At 47.7% G+C, this 19,548-nt stretch overlaps 2 protein-coding genes across 6 annotated transcripts in view; one reads left to right on the top strand and one right to left on the bottom strand.

Annotated features, from left to right (window-relative positions):
• Window positions 1-792: 792 nt before the first annotated feature.
• On the bottom strand, window positions 793-9,298 carry POLL (DNA polymerase lambda). 5 transcript variants are annotated; one of them, XM_043475651.1, is made up of 9 exons: window positions 9,139-9,238; window positions 7,852-7,992; window positions 6,846-7,140; window positions 6,521-6,683; window positions 5,834-6,151; window positions 4,913-5,086; window positions 4,181-4,309; window positions 2,090-2,258; window positions 793-1,658 (listed from the first exon to the last, which is right to left on the bottom strand). In XM_043475651.1, the coding sequence occupies exons 2-9, from the start codon at window positions 7,964-7,966 to the stop codon at window positions 1,294-1,296; spliced, it is 1,728 nt and encodes a 575-aa protein (XP_043331586.1). In that variant the 5' UTR covers window positions 7,967-7,992; window positions 9,139-9,238; the 3' UTR covers window positions 793-1,293. The 5 variants fall into 5 exon arrangements, with proteins under 5 accessions (XP_043331586.1, XP_043331587.1, XP_043331585.1 ...); XM_043475652.1 differs by lacking the exon at window positions 9,139-9,238 and adding an exon at window positions 8,814-9,127; XM_043475650.1 differs by lacking the exon at window positions 9,139-9,238 and having other exon boundaries at window positions 7,852-9,127.
• Window positions 9,223-19,548, top strand: part of DPCD (deleted in primary ciliary dyskinesia homolog (mouse)) — a 22,993-nt gene continuing 12,667 nt past the window's right edge. The window contains exons 1-2 of the mRNA XM_043475658.1: window positions 9,223-9,352; window positions 16,739-16,819. Coding sequence (XP_043331593.1) covers window positions 9,289-9,352; window positions 16,739-16,819 — 145 coding nt within the window. The 5' untranslated portion in view covers window positions 9,223-9,288. The remainder of the gene's footprint in view (window positions 9,353-16,738; window positions 16,820-19,548) is intronic.

Here is a 19,548-nt window from a genome sequence, read left to right as displayed (position 1 = left end):
GCAGGACTCAGGGCCCGCCCCGTCCCTGCCGCACAGCCAGCACACTCCGGTGGATCCCAGTTCTGCGGCCCAGGATCCTCACAGCCACCTTCTCCTGCCTCTGAGCCTGGTTTTATACTTGGTATGCCAAACCTTCCCACCCCACCACTCCCCTCACCAAATCTTTCCTGTCCTGTAAGCTCCAGCCTCCAAAACCACCCTGGTAATACCAGCTGGCCTCTCCAAGCTGCTCAAACTAAGCCCCTCAGCTCAACTTTCAGTCCTCTACCAGCCTGGCCTTCTGACTCTCACCCGGCACAGAGCATCCTCTCTAAAGCAGGGTCCTTAGTTGTCCCCAGAGAATGGTTTACCCTTCTCAAATAGGCTATTTCCTCCAAGTTGCCCCTTGGCTCCTCCAGGCAGCACAGCCTTCCCTGACTGTCTCAGCCCTGTCAGTGGCACACAGGTCACCATTTAGTTGTTCCTAATGAGCCTTGTTACATTTGAAACTTTTCACTTTCACTTTCAATGAGCCTTGTTACATTTGTTCATATCCTTAGGTATTGCCTATTCTAGGACAGGGCCCACAGGACATGCTGATGGGTAGACAGGCAGTCCTAATTCCCAGCTCCACCAATCCTCCCTCTTAATGTCCACCCCTACTCCTTTCTGGGTTGTTCAGGAGCTGACTCAGGCCTGGCCCATTTGGAGAACTGTTAACTTGCTTGGGTTCCCATTCACCTCCGATCTCTGTCCCTACCCGGGAGAAAGGCAGGCAGAGGCTGCAGCAGCTCACAGACACACCAGGCAGGCTGAATGTTAAGTGCACTTTATCGGGCCCCTGGGCCTTCAAACACTGTCCTCATCGATCCTGGGGTGCCCCCTCCCCACACTTCTAGCTGCACTGCGAGGGAGGTAGGTGGAGGAAGCACTTCTGGAGCGGCTCGTTTGCTCTGAAGGGTCTTGGGTGATGCTGGACCAAAGCAATATGCCTCTCCCCTGCAACCCCCATCCCACCCCCAGCAGCTAGACCCTCCTTGGGGTAGAGAAGTGGGGATGCCTGGGCCTCCAAAGCAGGAAGCTGGCCCCAAGCCAGGTACCAGTTCCTGCCTAAAATGGGGCAGGGAGCCATGTGCACAATTCTTCAGGGGCAATGGTGAGGTAGACAGGGTAACACCTGACCCTGCTGCAGAGAGGGCCAGGCAGCCCTGGGAGCCAGACTGACTCTTCCCATCAAGCCCAGAGGAGCCAGTGGTTGACACAGTGAGGTTCAGCCCACTGAGGCTGGCTGAATGGCCAGGAGGGGCAGCCGGGTCACCAGTCCCGCTCAGCGGGTTCTCGGTAGGGCAGGCCTAAGAACCTGAAGACATCCTTCTCAGTGGGGGTGGGCAGCACTTGGCCAGAGCCCACCTTGTGGCCTTGGGCATTGCGGACCACAGCTGTGCTGAGGGCATGCTCTGACAAGCTCATGCCCTTGGTCTTGGCCAGAGCCCGCATGGAGCGGTTGAAGTGGGCAGAGCCGGTGAAGTAGAGCAGGGCACAAGCAAACTCGCTGTAGGGAACGACGATGATGTCCAGTCGTCGGTGCCGCCGCCCTGGCCCCGGGAGCTGGCACACACCCAGGTACTTCTGCTGCTGGCCGTTCTCCTCGTGGCTCACCAGGTCATCTGTCAGGAACCCTGGCCCAACACAGGAGGACTGCTGGGAGGGCAGGGAGCCAGGGCCTGGGCTGCCCAGCCCAGGGCCGTCTGACCTCCCAGGCCTCTCCTGATTATCCCTGGGTCCTCTGTCCCTGGCTTGTCCATTTATTGGCAGGCTTTCTTCAGGCCTGTGTCCTTTTCTATAGAATATGCATAGTCCTTCTCCCCATGTCGCCCCCGTACACCAGGGTCATGGAAAGATCAGATGAACCCTTGACCTGCAGCACCTCTGGGAGGTGTGAGGAGCTGATTCATCTCTTCCCTGCAGTGGCTCTGGCCCCAGGGGAGAGGTGGAGTTCTCATGGAGCAGCCTCCCCTGCTTCCTGCCTAGAGATGGGAACTTTGAGGCTCTCCCGCCTGGGGGCCACCTTGCCCCTGCCCACCTGCTCACCCAGGAGTGGGGCTTATACCTTGCTGCCGGAGGCTGTCCAAGAGGCGGCTGAAGATGCCCTGGTGAGAGCAGCCATCCGGGTGGGTGAGCAGCACATCCACATCACCACAGGTTGCCTTTCCCCGTCGGTATGAACCACATGCCACGCACAGCAGCCCGGGGTTGAAGGCCTGAGCTGCTTCCCGGACCTGGGAGAGGACAGTGAGGAGGGTGAGGGCTGTGGGCCTTCCCTGTCCCAGGAGCCCACACACCCCTTGGGTTCCAAGCCAATCCCTGGATGCATGGTCCAGCCTGAGGGAGAGAGCCTCAAGGAACAGAAGAGGAGTTCCATCCACCCTGGGGAGCAGTTCTCTAGCTTTGCTGGGACAGAAGAGAAGAAAACGTGCTCACACCACTGGATGCGGCCTGGGGAGAGGGATGAGAAAGACCAAGCTTGGATTCTGAGGGAAGGTGTGGCTCTTTCCCTTGAGAGCTCTTTAAGAGCAGACAGACATACCTTCTCTGGGGTCTGCCCCACCCCACACACCCAGGTGTGTGAAGCTCCACTGAGTACAGAGGGCCAGGTGCCAAGGAGCCCTCAGCCAGGTCTCAGCAGCCCCAGGTATCTTTGGATTCAGAGCTAAATGCAGTGTGTAAGTTGGGGCCTGAAGCCTGACAGGTGGTTGGCAGGGTGCCCCTGGTCCAGGCCTCTGGGGAGATAGAGCCCAGAAATATAATTGCATGTATAGGGAAGGAAAGGAGAGAGCAAAGAGGGAGGGAATCTGAGCCAATGGCCACATCCTTACTTGGAGGAATGGGGCTCGGTGTGGAGTGAGCTGAGATGAGGGCGGTTAAGCCCATTAGTCTCCACCCCAGAAACACTGAGGGCTTTCATATGCGGATAGCTTCCCAGTCTCCACCCCAGGACACTGAGATTTCTGGGACCCTGGATACCTCAATTCTCCTGACAGGCAGGCTTTGCTAATCTCCTCAACCCCCTTCTTGAGAGGGTGGGAGGCCTAGGATGAATAATCCCATCAAAACCTCCTAAAGCTGGAGACATTAAATGGGGAGAGTGGGCCCTTCTGTTCCAGTGGGGAGCCACTTCTGTTCCAGTGGGTTGGGGCTGGAGGCTCGCTGGGGCATTCTCTGTGCCCAGATACCGTGGCTGAGTGACAGGTCATCACTGGCACTAAGGCCCAGTGATGGGTGGACAAAGGGGCTTGCCTGTCCATCCCACACCAGCCTCATAGTCATGTGACTGGGAAAAGAGCTGGAGGGTGATTTCAACTAAGCTGGGCCAGTCTCCAGGGAGTTCTGCCGTATCAGAATCATAGGCCATAGTGAGCAAATCAGCCCCTAACCTTAATGCCAGCTGAACAAATGATACATCTCACTCTAAATGTACCCTACTCTCCCTCTAATCTAGGTTTTACATAAATTTAACCCCTAACCCAACTCTAAACCAAACCCGAATGTTGGCCAAACCTTATTTCTAGGACAATCATAAATTTTAACTAAAAGCATCCAACACTAAGAAAACTCTACTAATTCAGGTCTAACCTTAACTTGACTATAGATCTAGCTTTCCTCTAACCCCAAACCAAATCCTACTGGCATTGTGCTTCTACACCAATTCTAACCCAAACCCTGAACCAGCCCTTGGAGGGCTGCAGAGATATACAACTTTGTACATTTTTACAGATTGTGGAGAGAAGAGAGTCCATGGTTTTCATTAGGTTCTCAAAGAAGTTTGTGAGTCAAAAAATGTTAAGAACCTCTGCCCTGATCCACCCTACCCTAGCCCAGCTGAAATCCCAATATCTTCAAGTAGTTCTGACCATAATCCAACTCTGATGAAGCCCTGACATTAATCCAGTCCTAACACCATCCTAGCACCTAAGCCAGGGTTAACTCTGCTTGATACTGAGACCCCTACCCCAGAGAGCTAGTGCTGCAGCCCTTCCCTACCTAAGCCAACTTGCTCTTTGCCCACTAGTTCCAATCTCTGGTGGCCCGCAGCTTCCTCTGCCTGCTGGGCTCCCCCCCGAGGGATCAGGAGTTCCTGGCTTTGAGCCAGGCTCTGACCCTACAGCAGTGGCGCTCTCACTGCCCTGAGACATCTGCTTACTGTCTGCTCAATCTCTGCAGCCTCCTCCCTGGGCATGCGGTCTAGGAAGTCATCATAATGCTTCAGGCCAATGGCCTGCTGGCTAGTCAGACAGGCCTGGTTTTGGATGTCTTCTAAGCTCCGGAAACCCTGAAAAAAAGAAGCCAGATGGGAAGGCTATGAGGATCCAGAACCAACGAAGAGACAGTGAATAAGCAGACACACAAGGTTTTCATCATCCCTAGACTCCAAGGAAAGCATGAGGCAAGGGCATGAGGCATGCTTGCCTCCAAGGCAAGCATGAGGCATGAAGCAAGCCCAGGGTCTATAATCAGTGGGACCTGGGAAAGGCAGGGAGCATGGAAGACACACCTCAATCCAGCCCTGCCCCAATCCTAAAACACTCATTCATCATCTCATCAATCTAGGGGTGATCCTGGGCATTGCTGGCTTTGGGAACCACTGTTCTGGATTCTCAGCCCCTAGGTCTGGTCTGCTCAAGAAGGCCCTTGTTTGTCTGGGGGACAGAGAAATATACTTCTTGTCTCTGCCTACGCCACAGACTAAGCCTCAAGGATATCAAACAGGGTAGTTCTGAGAACCAAGAGAGAGATCTGTACGGGCCCTGGTCCCTTTGAGAAGTGATCCCTCTCTAGCCTGGGTTCATTCTCATCAAAGCACAGGGCGAGAGAACTGTGGGACAGGAGCTCTAAGATACCATAAAACTGAAGTGGGGCTAGGACAGGGTGTGACCTGATGGTACCACATCTGGGCAGTCTTGGTTCCAGCTCCCCAGATGTTGGAGAAGAGCTCTAAGACAGGCACGCTTTCGCTGATGTGGTCCAGCTTCCGCAGATGCCCGCTCTCCAGGATCTCGACAATCTTCTCAGCCATCCGCTTTCCAATCCCAGGGATGCCAAAGGCCTCCTAGAGGAAGAGGAGGCAGAGGCAGGAAGGAAAGGTAAGAAGGAAGGAAAGGTGAGAAGATGGGAGGAAGAGAGTCAGTAGTGGGGAAACTGACTCCTTTAGGAGACGTCTTGAGTAAAAGCCAGTCTGGTTGGTGGGCAACTGATAGCTGTGTAAAGCTTGGGCACGGCTGAAGATGAGAAGTCTGGATGGAGTGGGCTGGGTAACTTGTCTGCTGGTTCCCAGAGGGACAGAGCTCAGCACAGGCAGCAGTGATGACACTAGGCAGCATTACCACCACAGCAGGGGAGCCAGAGTGAGGCTTTAACCTGTATCAGGTCCTGCACTACATGGGTCATCTCTTTAAGTCCTCATGGGAACACTGTGTTTGCTAGTGTTCTTGGTCACTTTTTACTCGTGAGGAGACTGACGCTCAGAGGATTTGAATGACTGGCTGAAAGTCAGGCAGTTAGTGAATAATGAGAACCAGAATTCAAACTCTGGCCTGTTGATCTTCAAAGACTAAACTTTTAAGCAACTTTTTTATTATGGAAAAACTCGAAAGTAAAAGAGTATACTGGATCCCACAGACCCAACACCCAGCTTTTATAATTATCGAGATTTTTGCCAAGCTGCTTTCATTAATCTCCCTGTTTTTTTCTTTTGTGAAAGTCCCAGACATCAGAAAATGTTAAGCCCTCCACCTGACCCCCACTACAGAAGACCCCCACCCAGCCCCCCACATGTCCTCCCCTGGCCCCCAGGTACCTGGTAGGAGGTGACAGGCTTGTGGAAGCTCTTCAGGGCATTGATGGCCTTGGCATAGCCCAGGGCCCTCCACTTGTCTCCCTGAACACTGTAGGCTTTGGCCAATACTTCCAGCTTCTCTGTGATATGGGGGTTGTGGTTGATTGCCTTCTGGCTCGAAGGCTGTGCACAGACCCACTTATCCAGGCCCTTGGGGGCTGGGCTAGGCTCACCATCTCCCTCAAAGGGGGTGGGGTAGCGGCCGCTGATCAGGGCTTCCAGATCAGCACCGCTAACCTGGGTCTCTTCCCCATCACTGGTTTCACCATCAGAGCTGGTCTTGAGATAGGGAAGGAGAAGAGACAGTAAGTTCATGACCCCCATGAGGAGGGCTCCTTCAAGGTGGGGGCTGAGTTTCCTAGTCAGACCCAAGTATGATGCTGGGTTTTCTGCAACAGACCTGTATCTCCTTAAGTGTGGGGCCGTGTTCCACCTGGCCTCCCCTAGTGCCCAGCCCTAGGATCCCCAGTGAAATGTGGTAGATAGGCAAATACAGGAGTGATGAATGCTGGGAAGAATTAAAAGACTTCTCAAGAAAGACAGCCCTCCTCTCTCAGGGGCCTGAGACTTTCTGAACACCAGGCTCTCCCTGTTTCTGTGATCTGGTTCCCAGGAGAAGGGAGCTGTGGGGGCTGGGAGGCTCCTGACCTGGGCTTGGATGCTTGCAACTGCCTCTGCCCTCCAGGCAGGAGATACAGGTCTGGTGGGAGGTCGGGAAGGAGACAGGGCTGTCCTGGGCTGAGCCTCACCGGCTCCAGGAGGTGTAAAAGAGAGTTGGTCTGCCTTGCTGAGCTGTGCTTGATCCGGGTACCTGCAGGATGGTGATGGCAGGTTAAGACACCAAAGTCTCACCCCATATCTGTTCCCAATCCTTCTCGAATCTGAAATCTTTGTTTTTTTAATGTGTCTAATTAAGACAATGAGAGTTTAACAGCTCAAGAAAACATTTGAGGAAAGACTAGGACCAGCCCACCTCTTGGGGGTGAAGATGCCGAATCCTGCTGTGTCCACCAGCCTTCTCTCCTGCAGGCACAAGCTCAGCCAGGCTGACTTCACCAGCTGAGCACCAGGGGGGAGCTGGGGCAGTCTAAGGAGGCGGAGGGCTCGCTCACAGTCCATGCCTTCATCCACCACAATGTGAGTGACCCCTGGGGCCTGAGCAGGGCATATCTGGCCACCATGCTGGACAATCTGCTTCTCAAAGAGTTCTGCCCGGGCTCTCCCAATGCCGGTGGGCACAATGTGCACCCGCACGGAGCTCAGCCACTCTGTGGAGGGGGCATCCAGACGCCTGCTGTCATACTCTCAGACATGATCCGAATGAACCCTTCACAGTCCCCTTCCCCCAGTCATTTTCCTCCACCCTGCCTTCTGGGGATTCCACTACAAGTACACAGTTAATTTCCTCATGGGCCATCGCCTGATGTAACGGGCAAAGATACTGATACGTCCTGTTCCCTGATGTAACCTAGAACTGTGTCTGGCACATTGCAGGGAGCCTATAAATCACTTCATTTGATCATTTATTCTTTCAACACATAGTAATAGACACTTATTATGTATCAGGCACAAGGCACATGCTTTGCTACTACAGGCCTCACAGTCTAATAGATTCCCCTCTCCCAACCCAGCCTACCATGTAAGTTTTTGCCATCTATTTGTCACTTTGGCTGCAAAACAGCATAACTCTGGGGACCTGAGAAGGATCCCCTCCCCTCACCAGTAGGCAGCTTCTTAGAGGAAAGGATTCTATCGGTCATTTCCTTAGGGACCAGGGAGTACTTTCCGGCGTGTGGTAAAAGATGAAACAGAAAGTCACCTGTCAAAGACTGGGTATCAAGTTTAGGACAAGGGAGGTACAAACAAAGCTGCAGGCTCTGGGTGGGCAGAGTCAGCTGTTAATATCTGATTCTGGGCATGAAAGATGTAAGAAGCCTGAGGCTCAAGCACATGAGGGTCTTGAGGGTGGGTCCACTCACCTCCTGCTTCTTCTCTGTCTTCCCTCTTAGGAATCTTTGCAAGAGCTTTTGATGATGGGTTGGTGTGAATTTTCTTCCGCTTGGGAAATGCCTTCAAGATGCCCCTGGGGTCCATTGAGGTATGGCTGGACCCTAACCTTTCTGTTGGAGGGTTGATCAGGGCAGTTGTCATGTGCAACCCAGACCTGGGGCTCCCCAACCCCTCTATGAAGGTGGGGTCTCTACTGACAACACTCTGGGGACAGTAGCCAAGTTCCCAGGAGTCTCACAAAACCCAACTAAACTTGGCTTAGCCTAGCTCTACACATGGACAAAGGAGCCTGGTGGGCTACAGTCCATAGGGCCACAAAGAGTCAGACACTACTGAAGTGACTTAGCATGCACAATCACCAGTCTTTCAGAATACTGGGGAAAATAAGAAGAGTGGAAATATCCAGGGAACTTTTGAAGGGGGGTACAAATGACATCATGGGCTTCCCTGGTGGCTCAGATGGTAAAGAATCTGCCTGCAATGCAGGAGACGGGAGTTTGATCCTCGGGTCTGGAAGATCCCCAGAAGAAGGTAATGGCTATCTACTTCTTGCCCTGAGAATTGCATGGACAGAAGAGCCTGATGGGCTACAGTCCATGGGGTCGCAAGGAGTCAGACAGGACTCAGCGACTAACACTTTCACTTTCAAAGGGTATCATTCCTCAGGGGGCTGCTTTGAAGGTTAACTGTGCAGTATCTGCTCCTGCTGCATCCCACTTCCAAAAGGCTTTACGAAAACGGGATGCCAGGCTAGGAATGGGCTCCATCTTTAGGAAGGACTTGGGCTTCCAAAAGGAGTGGGGATTGGTGGTGGGGGCGAGGGGGAACTTGCGTATCTTTCTCTACCCCCATCACAGGCCCGCAGAGGAAAACGGGGAGGGTGGGGGTGGCTGGTGGAGTTTAGGGAGCCGGGGTGGGGAACGCCCTGCACCTGCTCTGGTCTTGGCCCTCTCGGCACCGGGACGCGCAGGCCCGCAGCTGCGGGGAGACGCACGACTGCAGCAGGTGTCGGACGCCTTCCGGGACTGGGGAGTCTTGGCCTCACAGCTGGGGTGGAGAAGACGCTGGCAGGTGTGAGGCACCCGCCGCGTACCGCAGCTACCGCGCGCCAGGGACTCCCGGGGTGGGGCTAGGGGAGCGCTGGACTGTCCGGATCCTGTCCTGAGTATTCCTCCTCACTCCCCAGATTCAGTACAGAATGGGGTCAACTCCGGACCCGACTGGTCACCGAGGGTGGACAGGAATAAACTACTTACCAGAGCAGCCAATGAGAGCAGACGGAGGGCGCGGGGTTCGCGGGGTGGGAACAGGCCAAAGCCCAGAACATCTTCCGGGTCATCCGGAAGTGACCCTAGGCGGAACGGTTGCCATGGCAGTGGCCAGGCACGCGGCTCGTTGGAGGGAAGATGGCGGTGACCGGCTGGCTGGAGAATCTGCGGGCGGCAGAGAAGACTGCACTGCTGCAAGACGGTAACTCGAGCCCCCCCCCCCCGCCCCCCGGCGCGAGCACCTTGTTCCTTTCCCCCAGGGTCCAGCCCTCCGCGCTGGCGCCCCCTGGACGGGCCCAGCCCGGAGGGTAAGGCTGGAAGGTCGCAGCCTCCCCCCAGGGCAAGTTCTGCATTTGCAGATGAAGAAACTGAGGCTCATACAGATGAGGAGACTGGAACACCCTTCTCTGAATACCCCTAGTTTCCCCCACACTACCTCGCTCCGCTCTGCGTTCTGTTACTAATAAATCTTTTCATGTTCACTATGTCATTTGCTCTTCCCCGCAGTCCCGAGAGGCTGTTTTCCACTGTGTTTTACAGAAGAGGAAACTGAAATCCAAGATTTTAGGTCGGCTGCAGCTCCCCCAGTCAGTCAGTGGTAAAAGTGGATCTTGACCTGGGATCCCATGAACCCCAGTCTGGAGATTCTATTGCTGAAAGATGCCTGGTGTCATAAAGACTCAGGACACCTGCGCTGTATTTAAGACTCTGCCTTTAATTTACCGTGGGCTCCCCAGTCGGCCTCTTGACTCGTTTGAAACTCACTTTTCTCATCTGTAAAATGAGGTGAATGTATTATCTCTGTTATCTCTGAGGTCCTTTGCACTTGTTATGTTTGTAAGTGAATTTCTAAGTGTTCCTTGGGTCTTTAAAGGAGACAAAGCAGCGCCTCCTGCCCCACCCCACCCCCGCCCCCTCCACTTCTCCCATTCCTCCTGGTTCTGGAAGAGGTGGACACAGGGGTTTGGAGTTCTGACTATCTTCCACTCTAGGATTGACCAATGCTTGACTGTCCCTTCCTGGACCCAATTGGCAGCCAGAATGAATTCGGTCTGAATTCCTTGTAGCTTTCAGGAAACTGGCAGGGACTGATCCACAGGTAGAGGCCAGTCAAGAAAGCTTGGAAAGTGAAATCAGCTGGTCATTTGCTCATTTATTCAGGCAGCATTTAGGGATGCTTTTACTATGTGTCAAGTTGTGTGCTAGAGCAGATAGAAAAAGACATATCTCAGGAGTTCCCATAGTGGTCAAGAAAAAAGGTAAATAAATGAGAGTGTATGTGTTAAGTAGAAGTTGGACTTTTCTATAAAATGCCATGAGAGCTCAGAGGTGAAAATGGTTCTCTCAAGAAGATCTGACAGAACAGGTGATGTTTATGGGCCCTAAAAGATAAATAGGTGTTTGCTAAGTGGAGAAGAGGGGATAGTTATTCCACCAAGAGTAACTCACATGTGAAGACACAGAGGTGTGAAAGTGTGTGGATGATTTCTAGGGGCATAGCAAAACATTTAGTGAGGCTGAAGCCTTTACCCAGTCAGTCCTAATATCTACCTACACTTTTTCAGGTACTGGGTGCTAGGATGCAAGAGTGAATAAAAGGTCCCTTTTCTCAAGGAGTGTTAAGGGGAAATGGTAGAACATGAAGAGAAATTGCAGAGAAGTTGGAGTTGTGATAGATCTCCTTTGCCAAACTAAAGATTTTGAACATTATCTCATAGGACGGTGGGATTTGTTTTATTGTAAGAAGTACATAACATATATTTACCATTTTAGCCTTTTTTAAGTGTAGTTTTGTGGCATTAAGTATATTCACATGGTTGTGCCCCCATTGCCACTATCCATCTCCAAAACGTTCATCTTCAGCTGAAACTCCATGCCCATTAACTACTAACTCCTCAACTGAAACTCTGTATACCCACTGAACACTATTCCTCAGTCTCCTTATCTTCGGGCCCTGGCAATCACCATTCTACTTTCTATCTTCATGAGTTTGGTTACAGCACAGACCTCATATAAGTGGAATATACAATATTCGTTGTTTTGTGAGTGGCTTATTTCACTTAGTATAATGTCTTCAAAGTTCATCCAGGTTGTTGCATGTGGGAATGAGGAAATGTCGTTTGTTGCATGAGGAAATTTTGACTTCCTCCCTTTTTAAAGCTGAATAACATTCTTCCATTGTATGTATGAATATACCACATTGTGTTTATCCACTGGTGTGTCAATGGACACTTGAGTTGCTCCCACTTTTAAAAAAATTAATTTTATTAATTTTTATTGGAGTATAGTTGCTTCACAATGTTGAATTTGTGTCTGCTGTACAACAAAGTGAACTCAGCTGTACATATATCCCTCGTTTTTGGATTTCCTTCCCATTTAGGTCACCACAGAGCATTCTGTAGAGTTCTCTGTGCTATACAGTAGGTTTTCATTAGTTATCTATTCTTGCATAGTATCAGTAATATATATATACATATATATATATATGTCAATTCTAGCCTCCCAATTCCTCCCCAGTCCCCCCTTGATAGCCATACATTTGTTCTCTATGTCTGTGTCTCTACTTCTGATTTGCAAATGCGTGTGTGTATGCTTAGTTGCTCAGTCGTGTCCGACTCTTTGCAACCCCATGGACTGTAGCCCACCAAGCTCCTCTGTCCATGGAATTTTTCAGGCCAGAATGCTGGAGTAGGTTGCCATTTTCTCCTCCAAGGGATCTTCCAAACCCAAGGATTGAACTGATGTCTTCTGTGTTAGCAGGCGGATTCTCTACCACTGATTCGCGTGGGAAGCCCTGCTTTGCAAATAAGATCATCTTTGCAAATAAGATCATTTTTCGATATTCCACATATGTGCATTAATATACGTATTTTTTTCTTTCCAACTTCACTCTGTATGACAGTCTCTAGCTCCATCCACAGCTCTGTAAACGACCCAGTTGTGTTCCTTTTTGTGGTTAATATTCCAATGTATGTAGGTACCACATCTGGTTTTTTTAAAAAAACTTTTGAAACTATTTCTTTTGGATTGTGCTGGGTCTTTGCTACTGCATGTGGGATTTCTCTCTTGATAGTTATGACAATTGTGGGCTGCTCTCTAGTTATGGTGCACAGGCTTCTCATTGCCATAGATTCTGTTGTGGAGCACAGGCTCTAGCGCCCTCAGGCTTCATTAGCTGTGGAACATGAGCTTAGTTGCTTTGTGACAGTGTGGAATCTTCCCAGATCAGGGATCAAACTCGTGTTCCCTGCATTGGCAGGCAGATTCTTAATCATTGGACCACCAGTGATGCCCCTGTGCCACATCTTTATCCATTCCTCTGTTGATGGACATTTAGGTTGCTTCCATGTCCTGGCTATTGTAAACAGTGCTGCAATGAACATTGGAGTACATGTGTCTTTTTGAATTACAGTGTTTTCCAGGTATGTGCCCAGAAGTGGGATTGCTGGCTCATATGGTAGTTACGTTTTTAGTTTTTTAAGGAACCTCCATACTGTTCTCCTTAGTGACTGTATCAGTTTACATTCCCGCCAACAGTGCATGAGGGTTCCCTTTTCTCTACACCCTCCAGCATTTATTGTTTGATGATGGCCATTATGACTGGTGTGAGGTGATATCTTATTGTAGGTTTGATTTGCATTTCTCTTAGTGATGTTGAGTATCTTTTTATGTGTTTGTTGGCCATCTATGTGCCTTCTTTGGATAAATGTCTATTCAGGGGTTCCGCCCATTTTTTGATTGGGTTGTTTTTTTGCTATTGAGCTGCATGAGTTGCTTATATATTTTGGAGATTAATTGTCAGTCACTTCATTTGCAAATGTTAATATTTCCACCCATTCTGAGGGTTATCTTTTCATCTTGTTTATGGTTTCCTTTTCTGTGCAAAAGCTTTTAAATTTAATTGGGTCTTTTTATTTTTGTTTTTATTTATTTATTTTTGTTTTGTTTTTATTTTTGCTTTTATTCTTATTTATTTTTGTTTTTATTCTTATTACTCAAGGAAGTGAGTTACTTCCACTTTCTTTTTTAACCGTAAAGAACTACTGCTGTGAACATAGACACAAGTATCTATTCTAGTCCCTGCCTTTCACTTCCTTCAGTTGAAGGACAGTGTTCAAATAAATATTTCATCAACCAGGATTTTGGTATTTTTTTTGTTAGTGATATCACAAAACAACATTGTTAGTTTTTTCTCTCCCTAATCAAAACCTAAAAAAGAAAACAAAAAACCCTAATGTGTGAATATGCCTTGTTAGACCACTCCTGGAGATCTGCCCTCCTGATGTGTATGTGAGTGGGCAGAGGATGTGGCTGTCTGTCCACCTAGAATCACTTCTCTTGATAATGAAAACCCAGTACACTTTTTCATAAATCATTTTTTCTGTTGCAAATTATTGATTTATTCAATGATTGGTATTCCTGGTAATCCCATTATTTGCAGGAGGTGGACATCAGTATGTTAACAAGTTTTTTAGAAAAATTAAAACCAGAAAAAAGGGAAGAGTACATTGTATGTGAGGTCAGTGTTTATGATAATTGATATGATACATGCAACACACATAGACACACACAAACACACATATGATAGATTACATATATACTGGATTGTGATCTACATCTTATTTCTTACCCTAGGTCCCATTCAGAAAAGTTTGACAATCGCTGGTCTAGAGAAACTCTTTGTGAGCTATGTGGTATCTTTCATAAATAATTTATTTTCACTGTGGAAATATGAAAAATAAATAAACAAGTCACCCATAATCCTCCCCTGTGGAGATAATAACAATTGACATTTTCATACAGAAACATCCATATTTTTTCCATGTATACAAGCTCACGCACACATATTTTTTCTCTCACCAAAATATCATAGTAATATACTTAAATTTTTTATATTCACATACAGGAGTACATTTAGAACTGACTGAGCTATGAGGGAAGCCCTAAATATGTATTAGAATAAAGTATAGATGAATATTATGATCTTGGGTAAGGGAGGATATTCTAAGCACAACTTCTGGATAATAACCACAAAGGAAAAATAATTGACTATATAAAAATTAAACATTTGTTTGAGAAAATCTGCTTTAAACAAAACGGCAATTAAAACTGAGAATATTTGCAACATGTGTGACATGTTTACTATATACAAAGCTCAATCAGATTAGTAAGAAAAAGATGAATACTGAAATAAAATAGGCTAAGGCCCAAACATGTAATTCACTAGAAATATGAACAATAAACCCCTAGAACATTGTTCATCCTTATAACCTGAAAGCCATATAGATACCCTAGTATGGTTATTAGAGCGTCGACTTTGACCTCAAGTGAGTTTAGGCCCAGGCTATCATTTCCTAGTTTTATAACCTTGAACCAGTTACATGATCTTTAAGCCTCAATTTTCTTTATTTGTGAAAGACGAGTACTGGAGGCACATAGGATTATTGTGAGAATTAAATGCAATAAAATATGTAAAGCACCTGGTCCATGGTAAGCACTGTGTCCTGCTACACTGACGACCAGACTCCAGGGAAGAAGAGGGTCAGGCCAGACACCCTCAGCTACTCACAGGCAGCACCTCGTACCTGCCTCCTGACAGGACAGCCTCTGCCAGCTCTGCGAGCCAAACATGATTAAGGGTGGTGTAACCTGGGGGCCTATGGAGAGGCCCGCAGATTTGGGGGTGAGTGTCCCTAGAGTACAAATTTGGAATGACTCGAAGAACAAGGTCTCAGGGAGTGAATGGACAGCAAAAGGCTTGGTAGATCGGATGCAGTTGCAAGTTTTGGCTAGTGGCTCCTTCAGCTGATTAAGGGCCTTGGGGCTCTATTCATCAGGGATACGCTGGGTACCTGTCTGCAGGGCATTGGTACTGTCTCACTGAGGAGCCTACCAGTCTGTTTACCTATCTGTAAAAATGGGAAATCATCTAGCCACTTTTAATAAGATGCTTAGGATTATACTACTGGGATGGAAGAGTTGGTCTCGGAGATGCACTGGAATTCTTTCCCTTTCCCTTTTTTTTTCTTGGAACATATGTTACTTTTGTTTTAGTATGAAATTGTTTTAACATTCGTTTTCTTTTAAGTTTTTATTGGAGCGTAGTTGCTTTGCAGTGTTGCATTAGTTTCTGCTGTAGAGCAGTGACTCAGCTGTCTATGTACACACCTCCGCTTTTTTGGATTTCCTTCCCATTTAGGTCACCACAGAGCACTGAGTGGAGTTCTCTGCACTGTGCGATAGATTCTCATCAGTTATCTGTTTTACACATAGTATCAATAGTTTATATATGTCAGTTCCAATCTCCCGATTCATCATCCCCACTTCCCCTTGGTATCCATATGTTTGTTCTCTATGTCTATGTCTCTATTTCAGCTTTGTAAATAAGACTGTCTATATCAATTTTTTCAGATTCCACATATTTGTGTTAATATGCGGTATTTATTTTTCTTAATTCTGATTTCACTCTGTATGACATACTCTGGGTCTGTGTAGGCCTCTACAAATGACCCAATTTCATTCCTTTTTATGATTAATATTCCATTGTATTTATGTACCACATCTTCTTTATCCATTTCTTCTCTTCTTTAAATGAAAGATGAAGTGATGTTCTTTCATTCTTTCAATCAGTATTTAGCTGAGCTCTTAAAAACATGCTTAGTGTTTGGGAAACCATAGAGGGGATAAAATCCCTCTTATCTTAGTAAAGAGGCAGTAATCATCCAGAATTCACACAGATAGATGTAAAACCATAACCAAGGTAACTGCCATAGGGAAAATACGTGGGCACTAATGTCATGTGCTGTTTGTGTGATAGGAATGGCATAGAGATGTGCAGAAGAAGGCAGAGTGAGGACACAGTTGGAGGGAGCCATTGGTTGGGAAACCCAGTTCAATAATCTGAGCACCTAGGCTTGGTTTTAGGAACTGGGGAGAGAAAGATAAATATGACATCATTCTTGAAACAGATCCTTTTAAAAGTATCATACAATGTGATAAATGCTCCACTGTGGATATGAATAAAGCACCAGGAAGGCATAAAGAAATAAGTGATGAATTTTGCCAAGGTGGCTAGGAGTGATAGTTTTAGGAAGACTTCCCAGGAGAAATGACATTTCAGTTGGATTTTGAAGGGCAATGAGGAGTTCAACAGTTGGGAAGAGTGGCTCAGACAGTAAAGAATCTGCCTGCAATGCTGGCGACCCAGGTTCAATCCCTGCTTCAGGAAGATCCCCTGGAGAAGGGAATGTCTACCCACTTCAGTATTCTTGCCTGGAGAATTCAAGGACAGAAGAGCCTGGCAGCCTTATAGTCCATGGGATCACAAAGAATCAGATATGACTAAGCAGCTAACACTTTTTTAGAGCTATTGCTCGTAGAATAATCAGCAGAACAAAGACATATTCAGGAAAAGCAAATGAGTCCCAGGACATGTCTTAAAGTAATGGTGGGTGATGGTTGTCAAGGAGTTCATGGGAGGCTCTGGGAAGATTTTTAATATGCCCATGGCTATTAGTGGATCTCTGAGTCTAAAAGGCCAAGGCAAGAGGCTGCTCAGGGGTAAGACCCTCTTCTGCTTTGTGCCTAGGGAGAAGAAAGGTGCACTATTTGTTCCCAGATGGGAAGGAAATGGCCGAAGAATATGATGAGAAGACAAATGAACTACTTGGTAAGTGACAGGGGCCCCCAGTGGGCCCTTAGGGACACTTGGGGCGACCTGAGCACAGGTAAACAGGCCTAGCTGAGGCTTCAGGGAGAAGCTCAGCAGTACCTTTGGGAGCTTGGGGAGACTGAGGCCCTTGAGGCAAAGTTGTTCCTGAGAATAACCCGAGGTCAGGGTCGGACACCAGAGATGCAGTGGGCGTCCACTTGACCAGTGAACCTCACTCCACCCCCAGGCAGATGAGAGAGTTAACTCTTCTAAGGTGTGATTGGGGGTGTAGAGAAACCATTGGGAAAATCTTCACAGAGAAGGTAGAATTGGAAGTAAGCCTGGTGGGCGAAGTCATGGTGAAGGCAGCTTTCCCTGCACATTTTGGCTTAATTTTTGTTTTGTTTTCTGAAACCACATCAGGAACAAGCAGGAATCAGAGGCAGCAGCTTCTGACCTTGCCTCAGAGGCAGCTCTGTTAAATATACCCCTCGTCTTGGAGAATGTCTGAATTAAAGGGAGGAGGGGGGAGAAATGGTCATTTTGCAGCATCATCACTTTCATTCCTGCAGCCCTTTTCCTCTAAGAATAAGCTCATGAATAGAGGCTCCAGCTCAGATTTCTGAAAATTATTTGATTTGCTCATTCTCTGTTCTCAGGTATGCATATCAGCATTGACTGACTTCCCGAAGCTAGGTGGCTGGTTCTTTGACCCAGGGCCTGAGGCTGTCAGCAGTGGGAGTTGGTCTCTTTATTAAGTTTCACCTGAAATGCTAAGACCAATGATGGAATCATGGGCTGGGTTATTTTCTTGTCATTATTCTTGACTTTAATTTCTTCCTGGGACTGATGGACAGGTAGTACTGTTGAGGGAATTTCTTTTTCCCTTTTTCTGACAGCTCATAAATGTCTAGAACCGACAACATGGATCACACTGGTTTGCATTCTCTCCGTCTCCAGTCTTAAAACGTGTGTCCTGCGCATGCTCAGCCGCAAAGTGAAGTGTTGATCCTTCCTTATTATGAGCTGCTTGGGTTCCAGTCCCAATTGGTTTAGTCTGGTGCTATTAAAAAATCTTGATGTGTTTAGCATATGACACTGATTTGGTGGAAACCAATACAGTAGTAATATCCTTACAATGCATTGTAATTTATAGCACTCCCAGGGGGTGACAGCCTTGGAATTCCTAACAGGGGGTGAGCTTATGAAAGCAGAGGTCACGTGGGCTGACCAGCGCCATCACCAGGCCAGGGACTAGCCACAGTTCCTTTCTCTGAGCCCCCAGCGGCACTCTTTTCTCCACATAGAGCAAATAATACAGCTATTGCTGCTGTGGCTATAAAAACAAACAAGTAAAACCCAAGGCCTCTTAGTTGTGCTTGGACACAAACTTGAAATGAAGAACAAGCCCAGGTTACTGCATTGGTAACATCCCATGTGAACCTATCACATTCCTTCATGGTCAAGAATAGACAGTGGCCTCCCAACTCCTTTTTCTTAAAAGCAGAAATAGAGGTTCATAGGAGAATGTTGCTTGAATAAGTCTACCTAAGGATAGTGATACTGTAACTTTTATTGGGCACCATGCCAAGTGCTTCACACCAGCCATCCTCCTTACAGCCCTGTGTGGTAGGTAGGTACTGCTGTATTCATTTTACAGTCAGGAAAATTGCAAGTTTCGAGAGGCTAAGCACCTTGCTCAGAATCACATAGCTGGTTAGTTACAGGGCTTGGGTTTACGCCTAGGTCTGTCTGATGAAGAGCCCATGCTTTTAATCCACAACAACATACTGTTGGGAGTTGAGAGTATTTAATCCTGTTTTGTTTTTTTAACTAAATTTTGTTCTCCTCAGAATGACCCAAGTAGAGACTGGTGGGAGCAGGACAGAGATTGGGCAGCGAGGAACACTCCACTCAAACCACTGGGCCCCTTGAACAGCTGACCCTTTTCTTATTCATCTTCAACCATCCCACCCCACGCCTGCCAGCTTGCAAAATACTGTTTGTTTTTAATTTTTAAGTATAAATAATCCCAGGGCCTGAACTGACTTTCACTTGTGCATTCGTTGAAGCAAAATATGGACAGGGTTTTTGTGGCTGTAAATGGGAATGGTTTCCATTTTTTATTTTTTTCCAGCTAATTATACAAATTGGATAATTGGCCAAACTGGTTTTCTGTCTAAAAAACCCAGAAAGTAATTTATAGAGAGAATTACCAATAGTGCATCTGTCTGGGGCAGAGCCCTTCCAGTTGGTGTTAATAAGCATAGGAGTGTCATATTTTTTTTCCTGCCCGCTCAGTGCTATTCATTCCCACCCCCCACAATGAATGCTGTATGTGTATTCATAGAGAAAAAAAACTGAAGGGCCCCATAACAATGATCGGAACATCAAACCAGCCCTAGAAGAACACAGCATGTCCAGGGGGGCCGAGGCTGAAGGGCAGGCCATCCCCCAGCGATTACATTCGGATTACCGGCTTAATCTGCTGTGGTATTTGACCGCCAGCCTAACCACCCCAGGCTGCATTTGGAGGATATTGAGCACTTTCATCCCCAAGCACTTCACCGGCTTTATAAATGACCCACTCGATTCCCTTCAGCCTCCTCAGGGATGGGACGTGGCAGCTGTTTAATAGCCACATAGCAATGTTGCAGTGTTTTAGGGCAGAAAAGAAGAATCCTGCATCCAGTTTAAGCTGCAGGGAGTATTTAGGAAAGGGGAATGTAATTATCCACATTGGAAGT

Source organism: Cervus canadensis, chromosome 8 (genome assembly GCF_019320065.1).
Source record: "Cervus canadensis isolate Bull #8, Minnesota chromosome 8, ASM1932006v1, whole genome shotgun sequence".
Classification (NCBI taxonomy): Eukaryota; Metazoa; Chordata; class Mammalia; order Artiodactyla; family Cervidae; genus Cervus; species Cervus canadensis.
Note: the sequence above shows the minus strand (reverse complement) of the source record. Positions and strands in the feature narration are given on the sequence as shown.